Source organism: Nelusetta ayraudi, unplaced genomic scaffold, assembly GCF_046127955.1.
Source record: "Nelusetta ayraudi isolate G7.1 ecotype Tasmania unplaced genomic scaffold, CSIRO-AGI_Nayr_v1 ptg000060l, whole genome shotgun sequence".
Lineage (NCBI taxonomy): Eukaryota > Metazoa > Chordata > Actinopteri > Tetraodontiformes > Monacanthidae > Nelusetta > Nelusetta ayraudi.
In genome coordinates this window covers 7500821-7524662 of record NW_027466110.1, presented here as the reverse complement: position 1 = coordinate 7524662, position 23842 = coordinate 7500821, and the positions used below count along the sequence as shown (strand labels likewise).

The 23842-nt window shown below is 47.0% G+C and overlaps 1 protein-coding gene across 1 annotated transcript in view; it reads left to right on the top strand.

The window, feature by feature from the left end:
- The window catches only part of lrp1bb (low density lipoprotein receptor-related protein 1Bb), a 162882-nt gene extending 139282 nt beyond the window's left edge, over window positions 1-23600 (top strand). The window contains exons 73-92 of the mRNA XM_076040321.1: window positions 97-219; window positions 2282-2422; window positions 2672-2806; window positions 3783-3902; window positions 4023-4264; window positions 4970-5193; window positions 5795-5901; window positions 7240-7356; window positions 7580-7753; window positions 9613-9738; window positions 9989-10153; window positions 12364-12525; window positions 13160-13334; window positions 13923-14027; window positions 16317-16430; window positions 18697-18773; window positions 20014-20104; window positions 20435-20585; window positions 21280-21354; window positions 23122-23600. Coding sequence (XP_075896436.1) covers window positions 97-219; window positions 2282-2422; window positions 2672-2806; window positions 3783-3902; window positions 4023-4264; window positions 4970-5193; window positions 5795-5901; window positions 7240-7356; window positions 7580-7753; window positions 9613-9738; window positions 9989-10153; window positions 12364-12525; window positions 13160-13334; window positions 13923-14027; window positions 16317-16430; window positions 18697-18773; window positions 20014-20104; window positions 20435-20585; window positions 21280-21354; window positions 23122-23262 — 2765 coding nt within the window. The 3' untranslated portion in view covers window positions 23263-23600. The remainder of the gene's footprint in view (window positions 1-96; window positions 220-2281; window positions 2423-2671; window positions 2807-3782; window positions 3903-4022; window positions 4265-4969; window positions 5194-5794; window positions 5902-7239; window positions 7357-7579; window positions 7754-9612; window positions 9739-9988; window positions 10154-12363; window positions 12526-13159; window positions 13335-13922; window positions 14028-16316; window positions 16431-18696; window positions 18774-20013; window positions 20105-20434; window positions 20586-21279; window positions 21355-23121) is intronic.
- The last annotated feature ends 242 nt before the right edge of the window (window positions 23601-23842 follow it).

Genomic DNA, 23842 nt, shown 5'->3' with positions numbered 1-23842 from the left:
TTTTGTTCTTTTTCTCCTTCTATTGTTTTTGTTTGTTCTCTGAAAGACATATCCATCATATACTTTTTTTTTGTTGTTGTCCTTTTTTGTGTGCAGCAAAACATCCCTGTCCTCCTACAAGGCCATTCCGCTGCAGAAATGATCACGTTTGTCTTCGCTCAGACCAAGTCTGCAATAAAGTGGATGACTGCGGTGACAAGTCGGACGAGGAGGAGTGCGGTGAGCGCGGCGTGCACCGTTATTACCTATACAGCCGTCAAAAAGTGCCAAAATAAAGTTTCACAGTGTTCTCTGCATCTTTCTGGAGGTTTTTTTTGTTTCTCTAAGAAGTTACACCACCTTGCAAGACAGAGAAAACAAATGTTGAATTGAGAGCTTTTTTTTTCTTTTTTCTTTTTTTTTTTAAAGAAAAAAGATAAGAAAAGAAAATATTTTCCAACCAACAGAGGGTTGCAAAGTTTTTATGCATCTTAATTAATGTGCAACGTGCACTTTCTTTCCCACTAGCTTAAAAAAGAATGTGTGCGCTCTCCAGGGTCAGTGCATTATACAGCAGCTCTGTCATCACAAAGTAAGGCCGCTGCGCTGGAATTCTCACTTTTCATGCAGTTGTGCAGCAGACGGGGAGTCTCATTTATTTACAGGACCGGAGCCACTGTGCGCTTTGCTGCAGCTCTGGATTTTTGCTCTGGTGCGGCTTGTAGACGCAAATATAGACATAATCATCGCAACGATGCCGTAAATGAGCCTGAATGCCAAAACAGCGCAATCCAAACAAATGAGGGCGATAATCCCTCCGAAAATGTATTCATCACATTTGCTGTCTTCTCTCATTTGCATGCCTCCCATTTATTAATGAGCCTATTAGTTATTTAGTCCCCTGTTATTTCTCCTTCGCACTGTATAGATTACCCCCCCCCCCCCCTTCCCTCATGATCCACACTCATTAAATAAATAAAGGGGGCTTTCATTCAAATGTGTGTGTGGTCAGCATCCCGGCCATTAGTGAAATGACGAGCCAGCACGGGAACTGACTCAGGCCGCGTGACGGTCGAGGGCTGGAGCTGCAGCTCCTCCGGTCAGATCACTTCATCATCAAAGCCTGTTGCGTCGCAAAATAATGCCAAACACAATACAGTCAGTTGTCTTTTTATTTATTTATTTAAAAAATAAATAAATAAAAAAGACACTGGAGAATTTATATGCAGATTTGATATGTGGTATCTAGCTGAGATTGCTAATGTGTCAGCCACCATGAACAGCTGTACCTGACCAGCAGGGTGCGCCGTGTCAGTGTCTTGTTTAAAGGTAGAAAATCTTTGTATTGTTCCTTTAAATCGCGTTTGATTCCACTTCCATCCTCCACTGCGTCCCATGGCCCCAGAAATTCAGTCGGTGTTCAGTTCAGTTCGGCACAAATAAATAAATGAGTGAAATTGCCGCCCGGGTTTAATCCAATTGTAAGATCGTGCGGTGAGTTAAATGTTTGCCACTAAACGGCCCTTTTATTTTCTCTGACAAGCCCAAAGGCAGCGGCGTCTGAATAAATCTGCTGGAGCGGACGGAGCAAATCAGCGCTCGTCCTCATCTTTCACTCTCTCATCCCTTTTGTCCCGCATTTATCTTTTCCCTCCAATTCCGCCGCTGTGTCCATCCATCTCCCAGCTCACTCCATTACCCCCCCACCCTCCTCCCACTGTTCTTCCCTCGGCCCTTCCCTTCAATCCACCCCCCCCCCCCCACACCCGCCCCCCCCCCCCACCAACCCACCTACGTCGAGCCGCATCCGCCACTTACCCACTTCTGATCTCGACCTTCCTCGGTTCCGTTTACCGTCCTTCCCTCCGTCCATCTGTCTGCCCGTCTGCGTGCTAAATAAATTGAGCAGAAATATACAAGTTGCTTTTTTATTCCCAGGTAATTAGCGCGCTGTCGACCCTCAGTGATACCTGAGCATCCTGTCCTCTGCAGACGGTCATAGAGGGAAAGTGCAATTTAGTTCAGCGTGAAACATTTTTCTATTCCACTTCCGGAATATGGAGATAATCTACCAATCCATCTTCTATATCCGCTCTGTCCTGCACTCAGGGTTGAGGGGTATGAAAATAATAACACATTTACAAAGTAAAGGACAAGCATTAGCCACTCGCTAGATTCAAGCGTGTTATTATTAATATAGACTTTCCCTGATTGTTAATACATTCAGATTGCTTTAGCACCGTCATTGACCCTCTAGCCGATGCCTAACCCTGACCCCTGAACCCTGACCCCTGACCCGCAGAGGTGGTGGCTGGGAGACCTCGGCCCTGCGGGAAGACGGAGTTCACCTGCAGCAACCAGCGCTGCGTCCCGGTGCAGCTGCAGTGCGACCTCTTCAGCGACTGCGGCGACGGCGGCTCAGACGAGCAGGACTGCAAAGCCTGTGAGTGTGTGTGAGTGTGTGTGTGGGAGGGGGACATCAAAAGAGCGACTCGAAGGAGACGGGCGGGGCCTCTCCTCGTTTGGTGTTTTGATATTTATGGTAATAGGTGCGTTGCATGTTGTTGTCCTGAATGAAAGAGACGACGAGACGACGCCCTCCTGGCTTTTTCGCACATCAAAAAGAAAAAAATCACGGCAGGTGTCTGGGCGACCGTCTCCTCACTCTCCTTCCTGCCTGCCTTTTTGTTAGTTTCCAGCGGTGATGTGTGCGGCAAGAAAAGCAACCCGTGCGGCGAGGACGCCGTTTGCAACCAGACCAATGTCAACGCCGTCTGCCAGTGCAAGTCTGGATTCAAGAGGAACCAAAAGACGGGCCAGTGTGAAGGTGAATTATGTCTCATTATTACTTTTTTTTTTTCTTCTTTTTTTTTCATCTGCTCCCTTGTTCTGCCCGTCCATAGTAATAACATTTCCACATTCTGTCACTGGCCGAGGTAATTAGCCGTTTCTGTTCACCGGATCAATGAGGCTTTAGTCGCTAATACTGTCAGGTGTCACATGAAAAGGAAAATCCAGAGGGTTTAATTATAATGAGACGCTCATTAAGTAACACCGAGATGTTGAATACAAATGTGGGCCAACGAAAATACATTTAAAATAAAAAATCATCCATATGGACTCAAAAGAAACGTGTTTACCTCAGTTGTGTCAGGCCACGTCAAAACACGTCGCGCTGAGCTCTGTGGTTCCAGACTGCAGCCCTTCTCATTACACCAGAAGCCGTCTGACAGGACATTTGAACGGCAGCTCCTGCTGCTGTTGCGCTCATATATGAAATATATAATTAGCTGCGCGGCTGCGGCGCTAGCGCTAATGATGCCACTGGAGTCGTGAAGTAAACTAGTCATAACGCTCTCAGTGCACGCCCGAAAACATGAACACGTTTGCTGTCTACAAGTTGCAGTTGGCGTCACCTCCTCCTGTCTGAAGTGTCTCCCCCGACTCTGATATTTGGCCGCTTTTCACTCTGAGTAGCAGGTCCTCAAAACCGGAAACGATTGCCTTCCTGTCGTTTTCCTATCGCACGTTTTATTTTTTTTTTTCTTAATTGCCGTCAAGTCAGCCGCACCACTTTAACTACGGAGAAGCGGAGGGAGGCTCGCAGTGCATTTTATTGCCAGCCATGCGACTCTCACTCTCTCGTTTACACACTCCTGGCCTTAACTTGACTGTTACGCTGCAAGATGTGCTTTTATTCTTCACGACTCATCGAGTGCAAAGTAACTCAGCAACGACAGAGCCTTTTAATTTCAGCAGAGAACCTGCGTCTCAGTAAAACTTTGTATTCTTTCTTTTTCCAGAGATTAATGAATGTCTTGAGTTTGACACCTGTCCTCATTACTGCACCAACACCAAAGGATCTTTTAAGTGCACCTGCGACCGCAATTACAAGGAGATCAGCGGGAACTGCGTCGCCAAAGGTGGGAGCCCAGAGTTTTCCCTTCACTCCGCCCTCAGTGCCGTCCAGCCCAGCAACAATGGCCAAAGTCCCTGAAGGCATCGTGTGACGTTTGCTTGTCATCTACCGTGTTGTTTGTAAGGGCCGGAGGAGCGAGTGCTCTACCTGGCCAACGACACGGAGATCCGGAGCTTCGTGCATCCCTTCAACCAGAGCAGCGGCCACAAGCTGCTCGCCCACATCGAGGACAACGCCCGCATCATCGGCATGGACACCCTGCTCCACCACCAGAAGTTCATCTGGGCCACGCAGTTCAACCCCGGAGGGATTTTCTACAAGGACACGCTGGACAAAGGCCAGGCCAAAGCGCACAGCAAAAACATTGTGAGCATGTCGCCGTGTACAAGGGTTACATCCATCCATCCATCCATCCGTCCATCTGTCCATCCATCCATCCATCCGTCCATCTGTCCATCCATCCATCCATCCATCCATCCATCCATCCGTCCATCTGTCCATCCATCCATCCATGTGTCCGTCCATCCATCAATCCATCCATCCATCTGTCCATCCATCTGTCCATCCATCCATCCATCCATCCATCAGTCCATCTGTCCATCCATCCATCCATCCATCCATCCGTCCGTCCATCCATCCATCCATCCATCCATCCATCCGTCTGTCCATCCATCTGTCTGTCCATCCATCCATCCGTCTGTCCATCCATCCGTCCGTCCATCCATCAATCCATCCATCTGTCCCTCCATCCATCCGTCCGTCCATCCATCCATCCATCCATCCATCCATCTGTCTGTCCATCCATCAATCCATCCATCCATTCATCCATTCTCTACCATACTTCCATCATCCCTCTAACCACAATCCTTCCACCCGTTTAACCATCTATCCACTCGTCCATCCATCCGTCCATCAATGCACTCGTCAGTGCATCCATCCATCTGCCTTCCATAATGACAATTTACCCAATATGTTAAGCAGTTAGGCACAGAACACTGAGCAGTGTTGAAAATATTAACATCCACAACGCGGTGGTCCGGCTGATTTTTGTTCTCCTGTTTCCGACATCAGTGCTCCGACTTCCGGCGTCCCAGGGACATCTCGGCCGACTGGGTCACGGGCAACATCTACTGGACGGACCACTCGCGGATGCACTGGTTCAGCTACTACACGGCCCACTGGACCAAGCTGCGCTACTCCATCAACGTGGGACAACTGAAGGGGCCCAACTGCACCCGTCTCATCACCGACATAGCAGGAGAACCGTACGCCATCGCCGTCAACCCGGCCAGAGGGTGAGCTGCACAGAACGGCAAAATAAATATCCAAGCACGACCATAAAAAGAAGCGTATTGGCCTTAATGTCCAAGTTGCCGAATGAAATGGAGGTTGTTGCCACAGAAGAAAAAGTTTGTTTTTTTGTTTTTCTCTTAAAAGGTACCAAATGTTGCCCACAGAGTTCAACAGGTTGGCTTTTAAGAATCCAACAGGCTTTTATCTTGCCAATGTCACTGGAGAAATTTGAACTTGCAGAAGAAACTGACTCGATGGTCATTATTGCATCTCATCACTCTTTATTTTTTCGCAGCACAAGGTTATTATACAAAACATGCTCGTTATCTTCAAGTAGGTGCTAAAAGCCGAAATGTTCTAAAAAGAGAAATAATTGTGCGGCATTATATATGATTGCAAGGACACACTTTTTTCAGCCACAGAAATCTGCTTCAGTGGACTTGTGATCAATAGGCACCGCGTTGACAAAAAGGCTTTCACAGGCTGCACGGCATGAGCGATTGTACACATGAACAATGCTCACTACACAACGCACAAAATGATCACGTTGTGGAGATAACACGTCTTGAAACAAAAAAAAAAGTTTTTTGGTCTTGGCTGCAGGATGATGTACTGGAGCGTGATAGGCGATCACTCCCACCTGGAGGAGTCGGCCATGGACGGCTCCTTACGCAGAGTCATCCTGGAGAAGAACCTCCGGAGGCCCACTGGTCAGTATGTCTGCTCGCAAACTGACTCTGATTTATTTCAACGTGGTGGAGGTGTGGGGGGAAAAAAAATACTAAAAACAGATACTATTGGATTTGAAATTAAATTAAATTGTCTTGACCAAATTTGTGTGGTTTATGAATTTACATTTTCTGAGGATGAACACGTTTTAAGATGCAGAGAAAAGTGGGATTATGCAAAGGACATAAAAAATAAAATCCAAAGATCCAGAAACCAGCATATTTAGCCCTGTGTTTAAAGTCTCCTTGCAAAAACATTCTTAACCATCAGATGAAACTGATTCGTCCCCTTATTTAAAAGGAAACAAAGATAAAGACGCAGACTTTGACCCTGGGGCAGGTGTTGTTAAGGGAACAGTGCCATTCGTGACATCACAAAGGGATGATTTCCACAACTGAGTGCTTTTGTTCAATGTTTGTTTGGACTGTGAAAGGAAATAATGAGACATTTCCAATACACCCGTTATTAGGAGACTTAACTGTCGTCTTAACTGTTGAAAATTAAAAGCACAAGGTAAAAAAAAAATTGTGTAAATAAAATGATATATACAGTATATCCCTTTGTATAATGAGAGCTCAGAGGCTGGTGGTTATAGCGGTGCTTGTGTTTCATTCCTCAGTTGTTGCAGGTTGCAGAGAAGCCTGTGCAATCTGTAACCTGCTTAATGAGTGCGCTTGCCATGGGGTCGTGACCTTTATGTGATGTATGTACATAAATATCCCCGTATGCACGACGCACACGGGCGGTATATTAAAGTGCAGCCGCGGTGTGATTAAGTTTAAGGGCCGGCGCTCTAACGAGGGAGTTTCACCAGTGAGGAAGGAAAACCTCGCAGCTCCCGTGGATGTGTTGGTCTGTCGCTCGGCGCTGATCTAGTTGTGCGGCGCCGCCGTGGCCTCTTTTAATTCAGCGGCGCCGCGCCCTGTCGAGGTTACAGCCGGAGGAATTCATCATCCGCAGAAAAAGGCGAGCCCATTTTAAACCGCCCTGCCCAGGTGCTCTATTATTATGCAGTCAGACGTTCGTGGGGGGAAAGTTGAGGTGATTTACCAGTTTAAAAAATGTAACGTAAGCACGGCGCCACTTTGCTGCGGGCTCACCGGGACAGAAGGGATGGCACTGTAATCAAAATGAATGTGGGACGCAAACAAAAACGAGGCAAGGGGGTGGGGGGGTGGAAATAAAGAGCTAGTGTGTCTCTGCAGGTCTGTGGGCCAGCGACATACAGAGATATCTTCACCCGCTTCACTGTTGGATTCTTCCATGACTGCGGTGCAATTTCCCGGCTAAGTGGATCTCTCCTCCTCTTCCTCTCGCAGGACTGGCCATCGATTATTTCAACCAGCGGCTGTACTGGGCAGATCCTGAGCTCTCGCACATTGGAAGCATGAGGCTGGATGGCTCGGACCCGCTGGTCACCATCAGTAATCGACACGGTAAACACGCACTTTGACACTCATTCACTCTTCTTACGAGTTAAAGTCTCAAATGAAACCTGCAAATTAAACCAATGCGTATCATTCAAATAATTCTCCCTCTTCTATCTGCTTCTGGAAACAAACGTCTTTTCTCTCTAAAGCCTGAAACTGAAGACAAAGTTGTCTCTTTCACGTGACTGGCCATCAGTTTAATTGTTGCTTTTTTTGTTTTGTTCGTAAGGAATTTCCCAGCCGTACAGGATCGATATCTTTGAAGACTACATCTACGGAACTGGACTCACACACGAGGTTTTTAAAATCCACAAGTACGGCAAACAGCAGGTGGAGTTCCTCAGCCTGGGGTTGGAGAAGCCCACCAACGTCCTGATCTCCCATCGCCACAAACAGCAGGACGGTAAGCGGCGGCGGTGGCGGTGTGTGAGCTCTCGTAAAACATATCAGCCAGTCAAATGATTGAAAAGGGAGTTGGGAGAGATGAGAGGATAAACTGGGAGTGAAGTGCTTGCGTGTCAGAAAGGCTGAGAGTCTGGCGACTCAGAATGTAGATGAGGTGCACGGGCGCCGACAACACGTTCAACAAGTGCGACATCAGGGACAGAAACACTTCAGCAACAGAGAATCGAACACTTGTCAAATCCTTGAAATAATAAATCCACAATAATACAGCGCCTACCCTGAAGGTTGAGACGGGCTTGCAGCTGCACGACCTGCAGGATAAAACTGAAACTGTGTGGATACCTGTTTACTTTCAGCTCCTGCAGCTCAGTGGCTTCTCAAACTGTGAGCTGAACAAGAACAAGTCGGGGCAGCCCAGTCTGAGCCCTGAACCTTTTTTTTTTTCTTTTTTTTTTTTTTTCCTTTCTTCGTTTCAGGTGATAACATGTTCGCAAAGACGCATTTGCCATTCAAGCGTGTGTCTGAAGATTTTTATCGCGTCACCTGATAAGAAAAATAAAAAGTTGCGCACGCAGGAATCTCAGCCAGACTCAGACGGTGGATCGATGCGAGAGCGTCCTCGTGCAGCCGAGCCACTAGCGGCCATTTATTACGTCTCAGCTCGTAATGGCTAGAGAGCATCAGACGCCTCAGTCTTGCTCAGCTGTTTTGTTTTTTTTTTTTGTGGGGGGGGGGGTGGTTGGCACTTAAAGAGCAGCTGTGTCATTCTCCTGAGCCTCATTAGTCACAGCAACCATAGTCTTATTTTCAAATGGTCAAAGTTGGACCCAGAAGAAGTTCTTTTATTTCAACACTGAGTGTAATAACTTCCAGCGGCGGCTCGACCGGCTAAACCACACAGTAATCTCACATTAGTTTGTGTAGCAATTTTGTGATAAAAACGAGGTCCAGCAGGATCTTTGGTGTTAAACGAGGCCAATCGGAGGTGCAGACTGAGCGTTTATCAACATCCAGACCTCTTCTACAAAGTCGCACCTAGGTCAGCTTTTCAATTAAACCCCCCTGGTGTCCGGGGTGTGTAATTAAAAGGAAATAAAGTCACTTTGCTCTCTGACAGCCTCGGACGAGACCTGAGAGAAGCACATTGTTCCATCAGCGGCAGGTCAGACGGCAGGCGTCACCTTCACCGCTCTGCTCGGAGCAACTCAGCGTCGTTGAAAACAGCTGAAAAATAACAACAAAAACTCTATCTATGTTATGGAAGGGCTCCTGCAAGTGAGGAGTGGCTGCATGTGTATTAACGTGATCTGCGGTTATACTTCAGAGAAACTCCCTTGATGAATTGAGGTTTTTATTAGATAGATAGATGGACAGATGGACAGATAGATGGGTAGATAGATGATAGAAGTCACTTGGTTTTCTCTGTGATTGTGTAAAGCGTTTTGAGATGTCTTTGCCTGCTGCATAAAAGCTGATTGCTTGATATTGTGTTTGAGGCTCAAGGGCTTTTATTTACCGGGTAAACAAGAGTGAGTCTGACCCTTCGCCATTCAGTCCAAGCACTCCGGCTTATAAACCTCTCCAGTTTGAATAAGACGGGAGGGAAATTCAAAATAAGAATTGTGTAGTTGTGATTAATTGTTAATTTGCCTTCACTCTGTTCCTCTTTAACGTGACCTCACAACAAAAGGAGTAAAAAGAAAAGTGAGAAAATAAACAGATTTTCTCTGAGGGAGCCAAACCACTTCAGAACATAACTTTGTCGTTATTGTTGTTGTTGTTGTTGTCGTTGTCGTTGTCGTTGTTGTTCCTCTCTCAGCCGAGGCCGCCTGACAGTGGCTCTCGCTCTCTCCGCAGCACCCAACCCGTGTCTCAGGATGACCTGCGACTTCATGTGTCTGCTCAACCCCACCGGCGCCAGGTGCACCTGTCCAGAGGGGAAAGTGCTGGTCAACGGCACCTGCGCTGACTCCGTCATCTCAGGTAGGCCAGAGTCAAGATGTGTGTGTGTATTGTATATGTACTGCTGCATTTCCCTGAGCCCTGGAATTTCTTAAAACCTCAATATCACAATAAAAAAGACGGATCCATTTAGACGGATATCGCAAGAGTGTCATGGAAACACTGTTTTCCTCATTTACACGTCGGCGACCGCAGAAAGATTGTCTCAGTCGGCGTTGAAAGTGTTGTTAGTTTATTTTGTGTTGTATTTTTTCTTTTTTTTTTTGCCAAGGTGAACTGTGTCGTCCTCCCTGCGAGAACGGCGGCCGCTGCTTGTCCAACGAGAAAGGGGACTGGAGGTGCTACTGCTGGCCGGACTTTTCCGGGGAACGCTGCGAGGTCAACCACTGCACCGACTACTGCTTAAACGGAGGCACCTGCATGGGCTCGCCCCTGGGTGAGTCCTCAAAATAAGCACCGTACGTGTAAATAAAGTGTGTTTTCCCGCTGGCCCAGAAGGAGCAGACCTGCTGGGAAAAGTGCCACAGACAGACTCTTGTCTCAATTCCAAAGAGCCTCCCTGCTGCCTCCCGCCAGCCCACTCCTCCTGGCTGCTCCCACTGCAATTAAACCAAATTAGAGTCTCTCTTTTTTTGCTTTTAAGCTATTTTATATGTTTATTTTTGCTTTTATGTGTCCCAAAACCTTTTTTTTTTTTTTTTTTTTTTTCCGCTATTATGTAGGGTTGTTTTTTTATACATTGTATATTTTTATGAATAGTCTGATATGTTGGTTTTGAACGGTGAAGAAATTCTTTTGGAATTTTCATGGACATTTTCTCAGAGCAGATTTCAGGAATTTATATCTCAGCGCAACATTTTGTTTGTTTGTTTGTGCAGAAAAAATTACTCACTACATACATTTTATCGAAATTTTGCTGCACTAAATTTTAAATATCTTGAGCCTGGGAGTTCAAACGCTCAGTGCAGCCGGCGTCACTTGGCAGCAGCAGTTTTCTCATCTCTTCACAAAGAAAGAAAAACAGTATAAAAGAAAACAACAGAAACCGCCTGCTGCGCTTCCTCTGCCGCCACCTTTGGTAAACTGCCCATAAGCTCTTGTGTTCTGCACAGGAATACGTTGAGGCCTTGTTGTTGTACGGGACTAGTGTGTTAAGGACACAGCGTCGGAATACAATCATATCTTTGCGTTGGTGCCCTGAGCTCAGAGCTGGCAGGGAAGCAGCAAGTCAGTGACTCACCAATGCTGCAGTAACTAAATGGGACACACTCATCCCTCGCCTGTGGCACACGCTGTGGGTCGTGCTTTTTTTTTTTTTTTTCTCCTCGTCTGTACTCGCAGTGCATCTCATCTCACCTCACAAGATGCAAGAGAGAAAAGTCGGCCCGGAGCAGCACGTTGTGTCAGAGTGGCTGTGATGAATGTGAGCCTCCAGCTGAATCCTCTGGCTGCCTGGCCGCGCACGCATCCTTCTTCAGCCCGCGTCTGTACGTGCAAACGCGCGTGCACTTTGGCAAAATGAGCATCCGGGGTGAAAAAAAAGCTTGATTTGAATTTGTTTTGGATTCGATGAGATTTGATTCGATTCGATTAGAGATTTATTGCCATTTGTACAAGTTAAAAACAGGTTAAAACAGGTACATTGGGGTTCTTATACAGGGAGACCGTAATCACATCAAACGTCTCCTCAGAGTGTTGAAGTCAAACTTGTATAAATAGATGCAGTCACTCTGGTGGCGCAGCAGTCATCAACGTGGCCTGACTGCAAGGAGGTTGGGGGTTCGATTCCCATGGCCTTTCTGTTTGGCTTCCCTCCAGCTCCTCCGACTCCCCCCTGCAGTCCACAGGCTGCCCGCTGACCCGCCCTGCTCTCTCCCTCCGGACCCTCCAGAACCGTTTAATAGTCAGGGAATTAAGTAACTTCAAAACCAGCAGCCGTTCACTCCTCCACCGCCGCCTGACAGAAATCTTCTCTGGCAGTTGACTCCCGCCGTTTGAAAAAAGTGACTCTCCCGGCCTCGGCCCTGGCAGCCGAGGTTCCGTGGTGGCGGCTCGCCATTCCGAAACGTTAGGGCGACGTGCCGCGGGACATAAATCCGGCTCTCCTGGGTGTTAGCCCTTCACGCGGCTCGCTCAGCCAAGGCGCCGCGCAGTCTGCCAGGTTGGGCTTTGTGACTTTTCATGATACATGTTCCCTGACAGAGGGAAGAAAAGCCCCTCCCCTTCCCTCACCCCTCTGCCCCCACCGCACCCCCCAGTCCCCTCTGGCAGGAAGCCACATGACAAGAAACCCTGCGAGGGCGACTCATGTAGAAAGCAGTCAGAGATGTTCTTTAATCTACTTTATGAGCAGTTTGCATGTAGTGGCAAAGAGAAGGTAAGTGTCACACGAGCTGCCTTTCCATCACCCCTAGAATTGTGCAAAACCTAAATATCGCAATAAAAAACTGGCCATGCAAACACCTAAACTTGGAAAACCCTCTCAAAGATGGCCAGAAGGTTTTGACACCTCTCATGAGGTGTTTTTTTTTTGTTTGTTTTTTTTTTAAGATGTATCCATATTAAGGTAGGTCATGGAAACACTTTTTTCACTTTTACGTCAATTGCCAATGACCTTGTCTTTTTCTGCTTTCTTCCTCTGCCCAGGTAAACCCACCTGCCGCTGCCCGGTCGGTTTCTCTGGGCCCTTCTGCGAACGCAGGATCTGCGACAACTACTGCATGAACGGCGGCACGTGCGACGTGACTCAGGGGAACCAGCCGGTGTGCCGCTGCATGGCCGAGTACACCGGGGAGCGCTGTCTCCACCGTGAGTCGCAGCAGAGGAAAAAACAACAACAACAACAACAACAAAAACAAGAAGCAATGGCTGTGGCCTCAGTGTGATTGATATTGGCCTCCCCGACTCCTCGGCAGAAACAATCAGCGCTGATCCAGACTCAGTTAGGCCGCGTGAAACATTTAAAAAAAAAAAAGAAAGAAAAAATAAATTTCAGAGTTGGCTCTCAGCGAGCAAGAGACAAAACGACCCCCTCTGGTATTTTCCTCCCCTCCGTCTCCCACGCTCTCTGTTTTGCTGATAAACACAAGGCGGCTAACACAATCAAACAACCTGTGGGCGTTTCTGGGCCGACGCGATAATACGTTTCCGTCTGGCATTCTTCGGTCATTATTGTTTGTCAGGAGGGAAAATGACTGTGTGTGCATCATCATCATCGTCATCATCATCATCATTAGTATTTTCTTTTACTCTTGCACGCTGCCGGGGGTGTTGTGGGGGTGGGGGGGGTTCAGCGCGTTCCTCATCTGTGGCTAAGACGTCATTTGATGGGGATAATTAAGTTCCATTAAAGCCTCATACAATTCCAATCAGAGCAGCTTAAGCTACATTTCCAGCGCACTCATCTCTTTCTCCCTCTGCGTCTCTTTATTTCTCTAAACAGACATCTGCCACCACTACTGCGTGAACTCCAGGGCGTGCACGCTGTCCAGCAGCGGCAGCGTGGAGTGCGTGTGCCCGGCCCGGTTCGAGGGAAACAAGTGCGAGGTGGACAAGTGTCTCCGCTGTCACGGAGCGCCCTGCCTTATTAACGAGGAGACGGGAGACGTGGTCTGCAAGTGAGTCCTCGCAATGTTCTCCTCTCTTTTCTTTCTTTTTTTTTAACGCATGAAGTCATGTAATTAAATGTAAAAATATCTCTGGCTAGTTCAGCTCAGGCTGCGCTGAAGGCTGCTGCTGCTGTGACAAAGTGCTTTGTTGAGCTCCCACTGGCTGATGGACGTATTGTTAAGGCGTAAACTCAAATAAAAAAAAATCACAATCAACTTTATTTAATTTTGCATTAACATAACTTATTACAAAATGTCAATTAGAGTGCAAAAGCTGTTTGTTTCCCTCCCTCAGAGTCTTTGTCAACTTAATCAACACTTGTAGTAACCCTCAACTTTCATTTTAAATTTCTCATGGCTGCCCTCTAGTGGCTTGGAGGACCCATAACACTGAACCCTAAATGATGGCTCTCTAATCCTCACAGTTGAGGATTAGAAGCCTGGTGGAGTCGCCGCCTCTGCATGAACGACCTCACCAATCTGCTGAAAGCTGCCCCCCACCACCACCTCCCCTTGTCTTTTCTTCTTCTTCTTCTTGTAAAAGTAAAGATTTCCGCTGGTTCAGCTCACCCGCCATTATTTCTCTTCACCCTCCAGCTGCACCAACGGCCGGATCGCGCCGAGCTGCCAGCTGTGTGACGGATACTGCTACAACGGCGGCACCTGTCACCTGGACCCCGACACCAGTCTGCCTTTCTGCCAGTAAGTCGCCGCTTAATGGGCCAAGGGAAGTGGGAGGTGCGTGTGCGTGTGTGTGCGTGTGTGCGTGTGTGTGTGTGTGTGTGTGTGTGTGTGTGCGTGCGTGTGCATGCGTGTGTGTCTGCCAACGAAGGAGGAAGAGCTTTGCGTCCAACGGAGGGTTTGATGTTGTTGCGCCGATGCCGCGGCACAGCAGGGGGGTTCCCCTCCTCATGCCCGGTGACACCTCTCTCCTCCTCCCTCCTCCTGTCTCCCCCTCCTCCCCCGCCCGTGGCTTAAGGAGTTCAGGCAGATAAGAGACGTCTTCCCAGCCCCTCCTTCAAAGCTCGTCCTTGTGAGCGACTCGCGCTGTGTCAGGCCTCGCTGACATTTCTCACAAGTGGCTTTTTCAGAAGTTTGAGCCCCCCTCCTGCACTCCCACCTTCAGGGGAAAAAAAATGAATATGTACCAGGAGTAAAACATGCCAGGAGATTTGACGGCGGAAAACTTGAAACAGACAAAAAAATGTGAGTGGCGTTTGCGAGGTGGATCTTTGTGTGCGAGAGCGTTAGATGAATGAATGAATGAATGAATGAATGAATGAATGAATGAATGAATGAATGAGCACCACCTCGGCTATAATCACATGCAGCTCCGTCTTATCTCCAAGGAGGAAATTGGAAATCCATTTCAAAGGCCAAATTTGAGTGTGTGTATGTGTGTGTCTGTTTTTTTTTTTGGGTTTTTTTAACTGCCCATTGTCCACCATTGGCTCCACCGAAAATTGTGGTCATCGCTCACAAATTCCTCCAGGATAGAATCAATTTCTATGCAAATGATCCTATCTCATTTGATGAGGTTAACACATCCCGATAATGCAGTTTATTATTTGCTGCAAAGAGCAGAGATTATGTGGGATGATAGATATGTCTGGGCAAAGAAATCATAATGTTTGACCCAAATCCTCCCAGTCAGTGCACATTGCATCCTGTCGTCCCCACGGCGGGGAAACCTTTTCACCGCGGGGCCGTCGGGTTTTAATTGTCCTGCATCAGACTCAGAAAAAGGAGCAGCGGGTACAAAAGGTTCTGTGGTGGAGACCTGCAAAGCCAACAATGCTCTCTGATCTGCATCAACACTTTTTAATCCCCGGCCATGTCGTAATTAAACACGTTACCTGATTCGAAGGAGGAAGTTTCAGAATAAAATTGGGGGTTTTAACAGCATTAAGCTCTCGCTAATTCCTCCGCTGGTGATATTCTGCAGTTGAAGCATCCGCTCGTGGCCGAGGGATGCGTCTTAAGAGGATTCTGGGCCCTTCCGGTCACACTTGATGCGCTGAAGTTTATCAGTGGCAACTTAAACTTGCTTCGGTTTGTTTGGAACGTCACCCCTCTAATTCAATCAGCCTCCTCCTGGTTGGAAGTTCCAGTCTTTGACCAGTAGGGGCGTTGTAAAAGGAGATAAAGATGGCCGTATTGGAATTCATTCGTCCAAGAGAGACTGGCATTCAAGTGCAGGCGGCACACTGAGCTCTTGAAGCGCTGGACCGCGACAGAGCCTTTGTGTGAGGAGACGTCATTCTGACCTCTGCACTCAGAAACCCTCTGAAGGTCAGATTAGATCACGTGACCCGAGCGACCGCTGGCTCCTCGCCAGCTTCACAGCTCGGCTCCTCCACTGCGTCGGTGTAACAGCCGCCGTGGCTGTTAAATCTGCGTACATCGCCCACTTACCCGTCTGACTCTCTCTGTCTCTCTCTCTCTCTCCCTCTCCCTCTCCCTCTCTCCCTCCCCCTGCCTCGGGGGCCGAGAAGTGCAAAACGCCACTGCTAGAAGTGGAAGGACATAAGAAATGCAGCTCGCAGACTGTTGTTGTGTGACCTTAAAGAAAACGGCCCTAAATAGGATGGGGGGAGTTTTTTTTTCTTCTCCTTCTCTCTCATTTTCCTCTTTCTTTTTCTACTTCCTGCAACAAGTGAAGTATTTTTTTTCTCAACTGTCAAGGGCAGCCCTACTTTTTTTCTTTTCTTTTGTCCAGAATATTTTCAGAAAACTGTATTAACATATTACACCTGCAGATTATGTCCTTGTATTTTATGGAGAAATAAAATTGATGTGTACATTTTATTTGTTCATTTATTTATTTATTTATTTGACTAAACAGCAGAGTTGAGTTCCTCCACCTGGACCGAGTCCACAGTGAACAGTGGGGTCAGTGTGTCGGTGTTTCCGGTGGTGGTTTAGCAGCCAGCGGTTGAACGGTGTACATTCTCTGGGCCCTCTTGTCACTCCCAACACAATGTTTTGCAGCTGCACGTCAGGGTTCAAGAACCAACGTTGTGATGAGCTGGCCAACCCCTGCGATTACTTCTGTCAGAATGAGGGGATGTGCACATTAACAGCTCTTAACAAACCACGCTGCAAGTAGGTCCTCCTCACCTCTCCAGCTGCTCTCAGAGCCCACTCACCCACCACCACCCCCCCCCCCCCCCCTCCTCCCTGTCTGCACCCCCCACCACCCCAGATCCATCCGGCTCCATCTCAGCCTCAGTCCGACAGACACTGCTGGGCTGCTCGTCCCGGCGCCTGCTTTGTGGCAACGTTGGTTTTTTGTAATAAGTGCCGGTGAGGTTGTGACTTTTGAGACGGCGACAGGAAAAGGAAAGAATGTTAGGAGAGTCATTATTTTGAACAGAGCATGAATAAAAGCCGCCTCTCTGTTTATCTTGGTGAATAGGATAAACAAAAATCTAATAAGTATGGCAGGGAAATATGTACACTGCCAGTCAAACGTTTGGACGCACCTGTTTCTTCTTGATCTTGACTACATACACACTGAATACATCAGATATATGAGCAAGATATGTGGATTAATGTTGCAAAAGAAAAAATATTCAATGGCTCAATATCTTGTGTTATATATATTTTATATGAAGGGTGGCTATTGTCGATCGTCAACTGTAAAATATAAAACTTGTTTGAGTTATGTCTCTCTTTTTTTATTTAGTCAGCAATTTTTAAAAGTCATGAAAATGAAAGAAAAAACATCAAATCAGAAGTATGTGTCCAAACCTTTGACTGGTAGTGGATGTATATGACATTGTAAAAATACCATATTCCAATCATGTTTGTTTCTCAGTCAATATAAATACATTAAGTCTAATTAATAAATATTAAATGTCAAAAGACAAACTTCACATAAGATGCAACATGTTGCAAACTAATTAAACTTTAATCATTCAAATGTTGATATTTTACCTTTGCTCTATTTTATTATTTCGCAGCGCTCATTATCGAGTGTCAACGAGTTACTGACTGATCAAGAAATAGACTTGCATCAAAAGTTGCCTTCATGCCACATAGAAGTTGAGTCACTGACAGGGCCAGCAGTGATTGACTGATCGTTGCTCTACAGGCTCAAATTAACCACTCGCATAAAATATCCCAACTGCAGCTTTTGTTTACAAAGGCTGACAGCAAAGAGAAAAAAAAAACATAAAATAAATTTAAAAAAAAACCCAAACAAGTGTCAGGTATTTCCATGATTGGCTTTCGTGAGACGACAAGCAGCAGGAAGCTCTATTATTTTGAATTGCTTTAATTATTTCACAATTATTCCGAGCAGGTATTAGCTGAGGCGGCACTTATTACACGACGGGGTTGCTGCAGGGCTCAGTAGCGCCGCTGCCCCTCACTGAAACCCACCCACCCAACCAACCACCCACCCAACCATCCAGCCATCCCATGCAGCGGTCACCCAGCGCGCAGGAACCCAGGGGGGTGGAAACTCAAAGCTCCGCAGCGTCGCTGTGCTGTGGCCGTCCGTGTGTGCATCTGCAACCCCCGTGCATGACGGCAAGTCGAATGCATAATTATCCGCGAGGCATCTTGTAATGCGCAGAGCCCCCCAGTCCCCTCCTCCCCGGCGGAGGGCTTGCATCAGTAATTGCTGTTGCTTTGGTGCCCACCGCCCAACAGAGGTTAAGAGATTTCCCTCATTCCCCGACAGAATTTGCCTTTTTTACGCGGTCTGCACCTCCCAGAGGAGACCAGACTCCTCTTCGGCTCCATTTTCCATTAAAGATTGGTGTCACCGTGACATTTCCTCCTGCAAGGGCGTGATTCACTCCTCACTACATCCGGAGGCAGGGTGGGTGGGGGGCTGCATTCTTATTTTTCCGATCCCTCCCCCTCCCCCCCCGACGTTTGGATTCTTAGATGCATGTAATTTCAGGGTAATTTCAGTCTGTCATCATCCGGCGGCACCCGCCCCTCCCGCCCAGATCAGTCATGCTTTACACAGACCCATTTGCGTCAGTCGTGTGGAATTAGATCTCACCTCCTCCTAACAAGGGTCATACATCACCACACCCATCGGATCCCATCGGAACACAAGTGAGATGACGGCTTGTTGTCCCTCTCCCATCCTCTGTTTTTATTATCTCCTTCTTCCTCACGCTGAATATTTAACATGCATATTGACACACACACACACACACACACACACACACACACAATGTGACGTGTGCATAGTGCTCTCTGTTCAGGTGGTGTTTAATGTTGTGTTCTATCAAAGTGCTGAGCCACAGTCACTCATATCTGTACTTCATTTTGCACCCGAAGTTTGATGTTTTTTCAATGAGAAATAATGAAAATCTCTTCATGGTGATTCTAATCTCTCACTTTTCAGATGTTCTGCCAATTGGGCGGGAACACAGTGTGAACGCCCCGCCCCTAAAAGCAGCAGATCAGACAATACAAGTGGAGGTGAGTACTGCCAATGACGGGACTCACATTTCCTGGATAATTAACGAAAGCATACATTATATTTCTTTGAGCTCCTGCTTTTAAAAAATAGATAGATTAATGAATCAGGCAGCTGGGTCCAATTAAACCTGCAATTTTTTTTACAACACATTTGCACCTGCTACAGTCGCATGGATTGGACTTGATCCTGATTGGCACAGAGAAAAAAAACAGGGGGGAAAAATTTGTGAAATGACTGAAGAAGAGCCGCGGTGACGTTCATTAGAGGTTCATTAGTCAGGAATCAATGTGCATTGGTCATTACTCACGCCAGAGTTTTTTTTTCCACTAAATGTTTCATATGTGTTGATATATTTTTCATATTTTGGTCAATAATAGGAATAGCATTATGTAATAATTTCCATGGAAGCCCAGTTAGTGGGCATTCCACATTGTATTACTGCAGTTGCGCCATGATGCCACTCTGATGTTGATCAGTGCAGTCAGACTCAGACAGTCTGGAGGTGGCCTCCACTTTCTCTTCTTTATCATTCAGGAGCAGCTGCACACAATCAATTCCCCCAAACGCGGCAGATTTAACCCTCTGTTTTATAGCCTTCTACAAAAAAGGCTTGTTTTTTAGCTTCCCGATTACAAATGATGCCTTATTTGACCTTCCACATGTTTGTAGGGGGATAAAACAACAAGGTGAGCAAAGAATCCAGAACCAACAGTGTAATAGAGCCCTTTATGACATCGTAAAGGGCCGGTTCCCAGTGCTGAGCGTCTCAGCACACACTTTCTGACCAACAGAGTGAGAGAAAGGAGCAAACGAGGGACGTTCCTCCATTCTGGGAGGTTCACTGACAGGACAGGAGGCGCATATCATTGCTAAGAAAACTAAGCTAAAGTAAATGAATGAATTGTAACGCGGAAAAAAAATGTGCATGCGTTTTAAATGGCTGCCGGGCTTCATAGTGTTTACCTTCACCGCGCGACCTCACACCGCAGCTGTCCTGCAAATAGAGGCTAGTGTGCAGGCAGCTGAGCCCGAGGGGATAGAATGGAAAGTAAAAAATATATATATATATATATATGTATATATATATATGTATGTATGTATGTATCTTTATTTTAGCCGCCTCCTCTGAAGCCGCTGTGCGAGGCGCAGCCACATGCCGCGTGCCTCCATCTGAACTCTCCTCCTCCTTTCAATCGTTCCTCATCTCTCCACACCATCTGTCCTCTGTCTGTCTCCCAGGGAGCATCGCTATCATCGTGCCTCTGGTCCTGCTGGTAATCTTGATTGTGACGGTTGTTGTGGGTGTTTACATCTGCAGACGGAGGCAACGGTAAGTAAATAAATGATAAAGTCGCGAGTGCAGAGAGAGTGAGAGAGTGAGAGAGAGAGAGTGAGAGAGAGAGAGAGAGAGAGAGAGAGAGAGAGAGACTTTGTGCTGAGGCAGACAATGGATGTTACACTCTGGAGCTTTTGATGGTGGAAGAACTCGGGTTCCAGGCTGAGTCTGTGATTAGAATTCAGAATTTCAGTTACAAACGGCGACGTTGTGTAAGTCTCATGCGTCCTGAGCGTTGTGCCATTTGTTTTTCGCGAGGCTGCCAGGAAAGCGGAAAAATTATGTGATTTTCTTTTCTTTCTTTTTTTCCTCCGCCCACCTCAGGGGGAAACGCGTCCAGCGGCAGCCCATGACGAACGGAGGGATAAACGTGGAGATTGGCAACCCGTCATACAACATGTATGAGGTGGACCACGACAACCACGCCGACGCAGGCAGCCTGCTGCGGCCCAACTTCACACTGGACCCTCACAAGGTTGGAGCTGCTGCAGCAGATAGGAGTGGTTGTGTGTTTGTGTGTAGCGGTTGGTAGGTTGTGTAGAGGTGAAATGTGTTTGCAAACATGAAACACTTATTCATGCCAGTTAGTATTGATCGTTTTTTCCTTCGTTCTCCAAAAGCAAAAACCTCTGAAATCTCTACTGCACTCGAAACTGATGCAGTTATTTATTAATTGTGTTCAAATCTGCAGCTTAATGGTGACGGATGTTGGTGTCACCAACAGAAGCCTCTCAATCTTTTTCTTTCCGTCTTTACGACCAAATATCAGCTGAGCCGCTCGTTAAAGTTGCATTTTTAAATCCACAAAAAATAATGTTTTCCCCGAGGCTCTGTTTACCTCATTTACTGCACTTTGAAGTTTACATTTGCGACGACGCCCAGTGCTGATGCACTGTTGACATTTCCAGCGGCCGTTTGCGAAGCGGCAGAGATGAAGAGCCGCCGCGAGCTGCGCCGCCTCCTTTGGTCCGCCGCCGCTGCCGCTGCCGCCGCCGCGACGCAAAATGGAAACACGTGACGGCCGTTCTGATCGGCCTCACAAATCTGACCTCTGTTCACTGCACACGCAGTGTTTGGCAGAAGGACAATCGCGTTGTCGTTATTTGCATGCAACTGTTTTGTTGCCGTGTTGCTTGTGTGACCGGAGGTGGTTGTTGGTTATCTTGCAGGGCTGGTGTGTACAATCCAGTGACCCTCGCACCTTGGGCATGAACTCTGTGCCCAAGGAGGTCATTCCTGGACAGGTGAACTTTGCTCACTTCACTTTGTGTTTCCAAAACTCTCATTAGTGCGTTTCGATCAGTTTTTTGTTCAGTTTTGTTTGTTTTTTTGTTTTTTCAATCATTGTGTAAAGTTTCAGTTGGTTCACTGTGGTCATGTCATCCAGGTCAGTCTGATTCAAGGCAACGTGGGCAGTCGACCAGAAGTTTGAAGCACCAGAACCCAAGCCGCTGCCTCTGCTTGCCTTGAATCAACCTGTTCATAATACTTTACAATATGCAGGGCTAGTGAAGACAGTTTTACACATGTGAAGCCAGAAAACTCTTTTTGCTTTTGTGTGTCGTGTGAGAGCGACGCTTGTCTGCATGAAGTTTTGTCTTGCATGTTATTTAACAATCATCTGGTGTGAAATGCATGCGACTGGACTCGTCTCCGTACTACTTTGTTAAGTTATACTCGACCGACCTTGATAGTTATGGTGGAGCTGCATTCGTCAATTTTCATTGGCCCTGGTTTTCTAACGAGATCCCTGCAGATCAACCCGGCCCGACATTTAACCGCGAGTTCATCGCAAAGTTACAACTCCTTTGACACTTTCTGAAGTTCACTTCCATCCTTCCTCTATTTCAGGTGCAGTTAATTGCAGTTAAAGACCTTGCCGAAGTTTTTAGCTAAACAATACACACACAAAACCACAAAGTCTCTGCAGTTCTCGCTGTTCTTCCAGCAATCAGCAGCTCAGGATCCTTTTAGACCTGAATCGATTGGAGGCGTTGTTCTGAAGGAAGGGGGGCGTTCCCCTGCGGGTCAGTTTGTCTGGACGTTCGGGACACAGCAGTCGCGCTGCCGTGATGCGGAACGCGGCGACCGGGTCGAGATTGGCAGCGAAAAGGTTGTCTGAGTTCGAACTCTGCAGTAGTTTGTTTGCGGCAAAACACAACCAGAGCAAAACAGATCTCATATGTGCTGCCTGGCAACAGGCGCCGAAGGATTGTCTGTCCAAAAAAAAGAGAGAGAGACAAAAGGTCTCGTACCTCCTGTGTTCGACGGGGCGCTCGGCGCCCTCATCTGTATCTTTCGGATTTTGTCAGCGTCACCGTTTTTTCGTTTTTGTGTGCGTCGTGCACAAACTGTGGTGAAAACTGGCCAAATGTCAACGAGACATTTCACGTCTTCCCAGCGCCGAGTTGAGTCTCAGCTCATGGCAACGTCACCCCGGCCTGCAGGCATGAGACGGAACAGTAAGGTCGTGACCTTTGGCCCCTTTGGACCTTTGGCTTTTGCGCTCGTGCACTGTCGACACAAATCCCACCCACGTGCAAATCAATTTGGGAGCACAATTACGGAATTGATTGATTCTGGAACAAAGCAGGTGTGAAAACGTCCTCACTTTATATCAAAGTATTTGGGGTTTTTTTCCGCCTCCTCCTAATGCGTAAAATCTCCCTTTTGCGTCTCGGTTTTCCAAAGCAGGAAGTTGGCACTTGGTCTTTATCGCCGATCTGAAATTGGCAGCAGACTTGAGAGCATTAATGCCACTCGAAACACAGCCGTCCATGCCAAGAAAATAAATGCAGCGGCACAAACCGAGCCAAACATGTACGACACGTCTATTAAAAACAAAAAACTAAAAACAAACTTGGCTCGTACGCCTGAAACTTGAAGGCTTTGATTTCCAAAGTTAAGCAACGCGTCTCGGAAAAATAAAAAATGGTTTTATCGCTGAAAACGCATAGTAATAAGTTCCTAACGCTCCCTCCTCTTCTGTTTGCTGTCCTCCGACTCCGCAGCCAATGAACTACTCCAACCCAGTGTATGCAAAGATCTACATCGACGGGCAGAACTGCCGGAAGCCAGTCATCAGTATCGACGAGCGGAGAGAGCTACTCCCAAAGAAACTCGAGGGGACAATTCACGAAACCGCCGCATAGCCTAACTTTACACTTTGTACTCCTTTTTTTACCGCATTGTACAATGTATAATACGACGGAGGAAACTAGACGTTTTCTACTTTAGGTTTTACTGTTTTAGCATCAGCATAACGTCCCGCCTCCCCCTGTTGGTGTGCCGAAAAATTGTTTGTTTGTTTTTTGTTTTTTTTAATTTGAAGTTCATTTTGCCCCTCCCTCTCTTTCTGATGTTTGTCGGACCTGAGTTGCACAGTACGCTACACTGTACACCGTACCACGCGTAAAGTAAAGCTGCTGACTTGCAAAAATGTTATTAACACCACAAGCCACACGTGTGCACAGTTTAAGAGAAAAAGAAATCGTAAAAGACGCAGACGCTTGAATTTGTAGCCCACGCTCTCCTAGTCTTAGCGGAACACAGACGGACGGCCGTCGTTTTGAGACGGTGACGTTGGCGGGTCGGCTCAATTTTTCGGAAAACAAATCTAGAGTACGCTAGAGAAAGACTTGAGTGGGTCGTTTCTAAGGCTTGTTTTGTTGTATTTTTTTTTTTTTGGTTCCTTGACGTTGTTTTCATTCTATGTCAGTGGAGACCCTGATT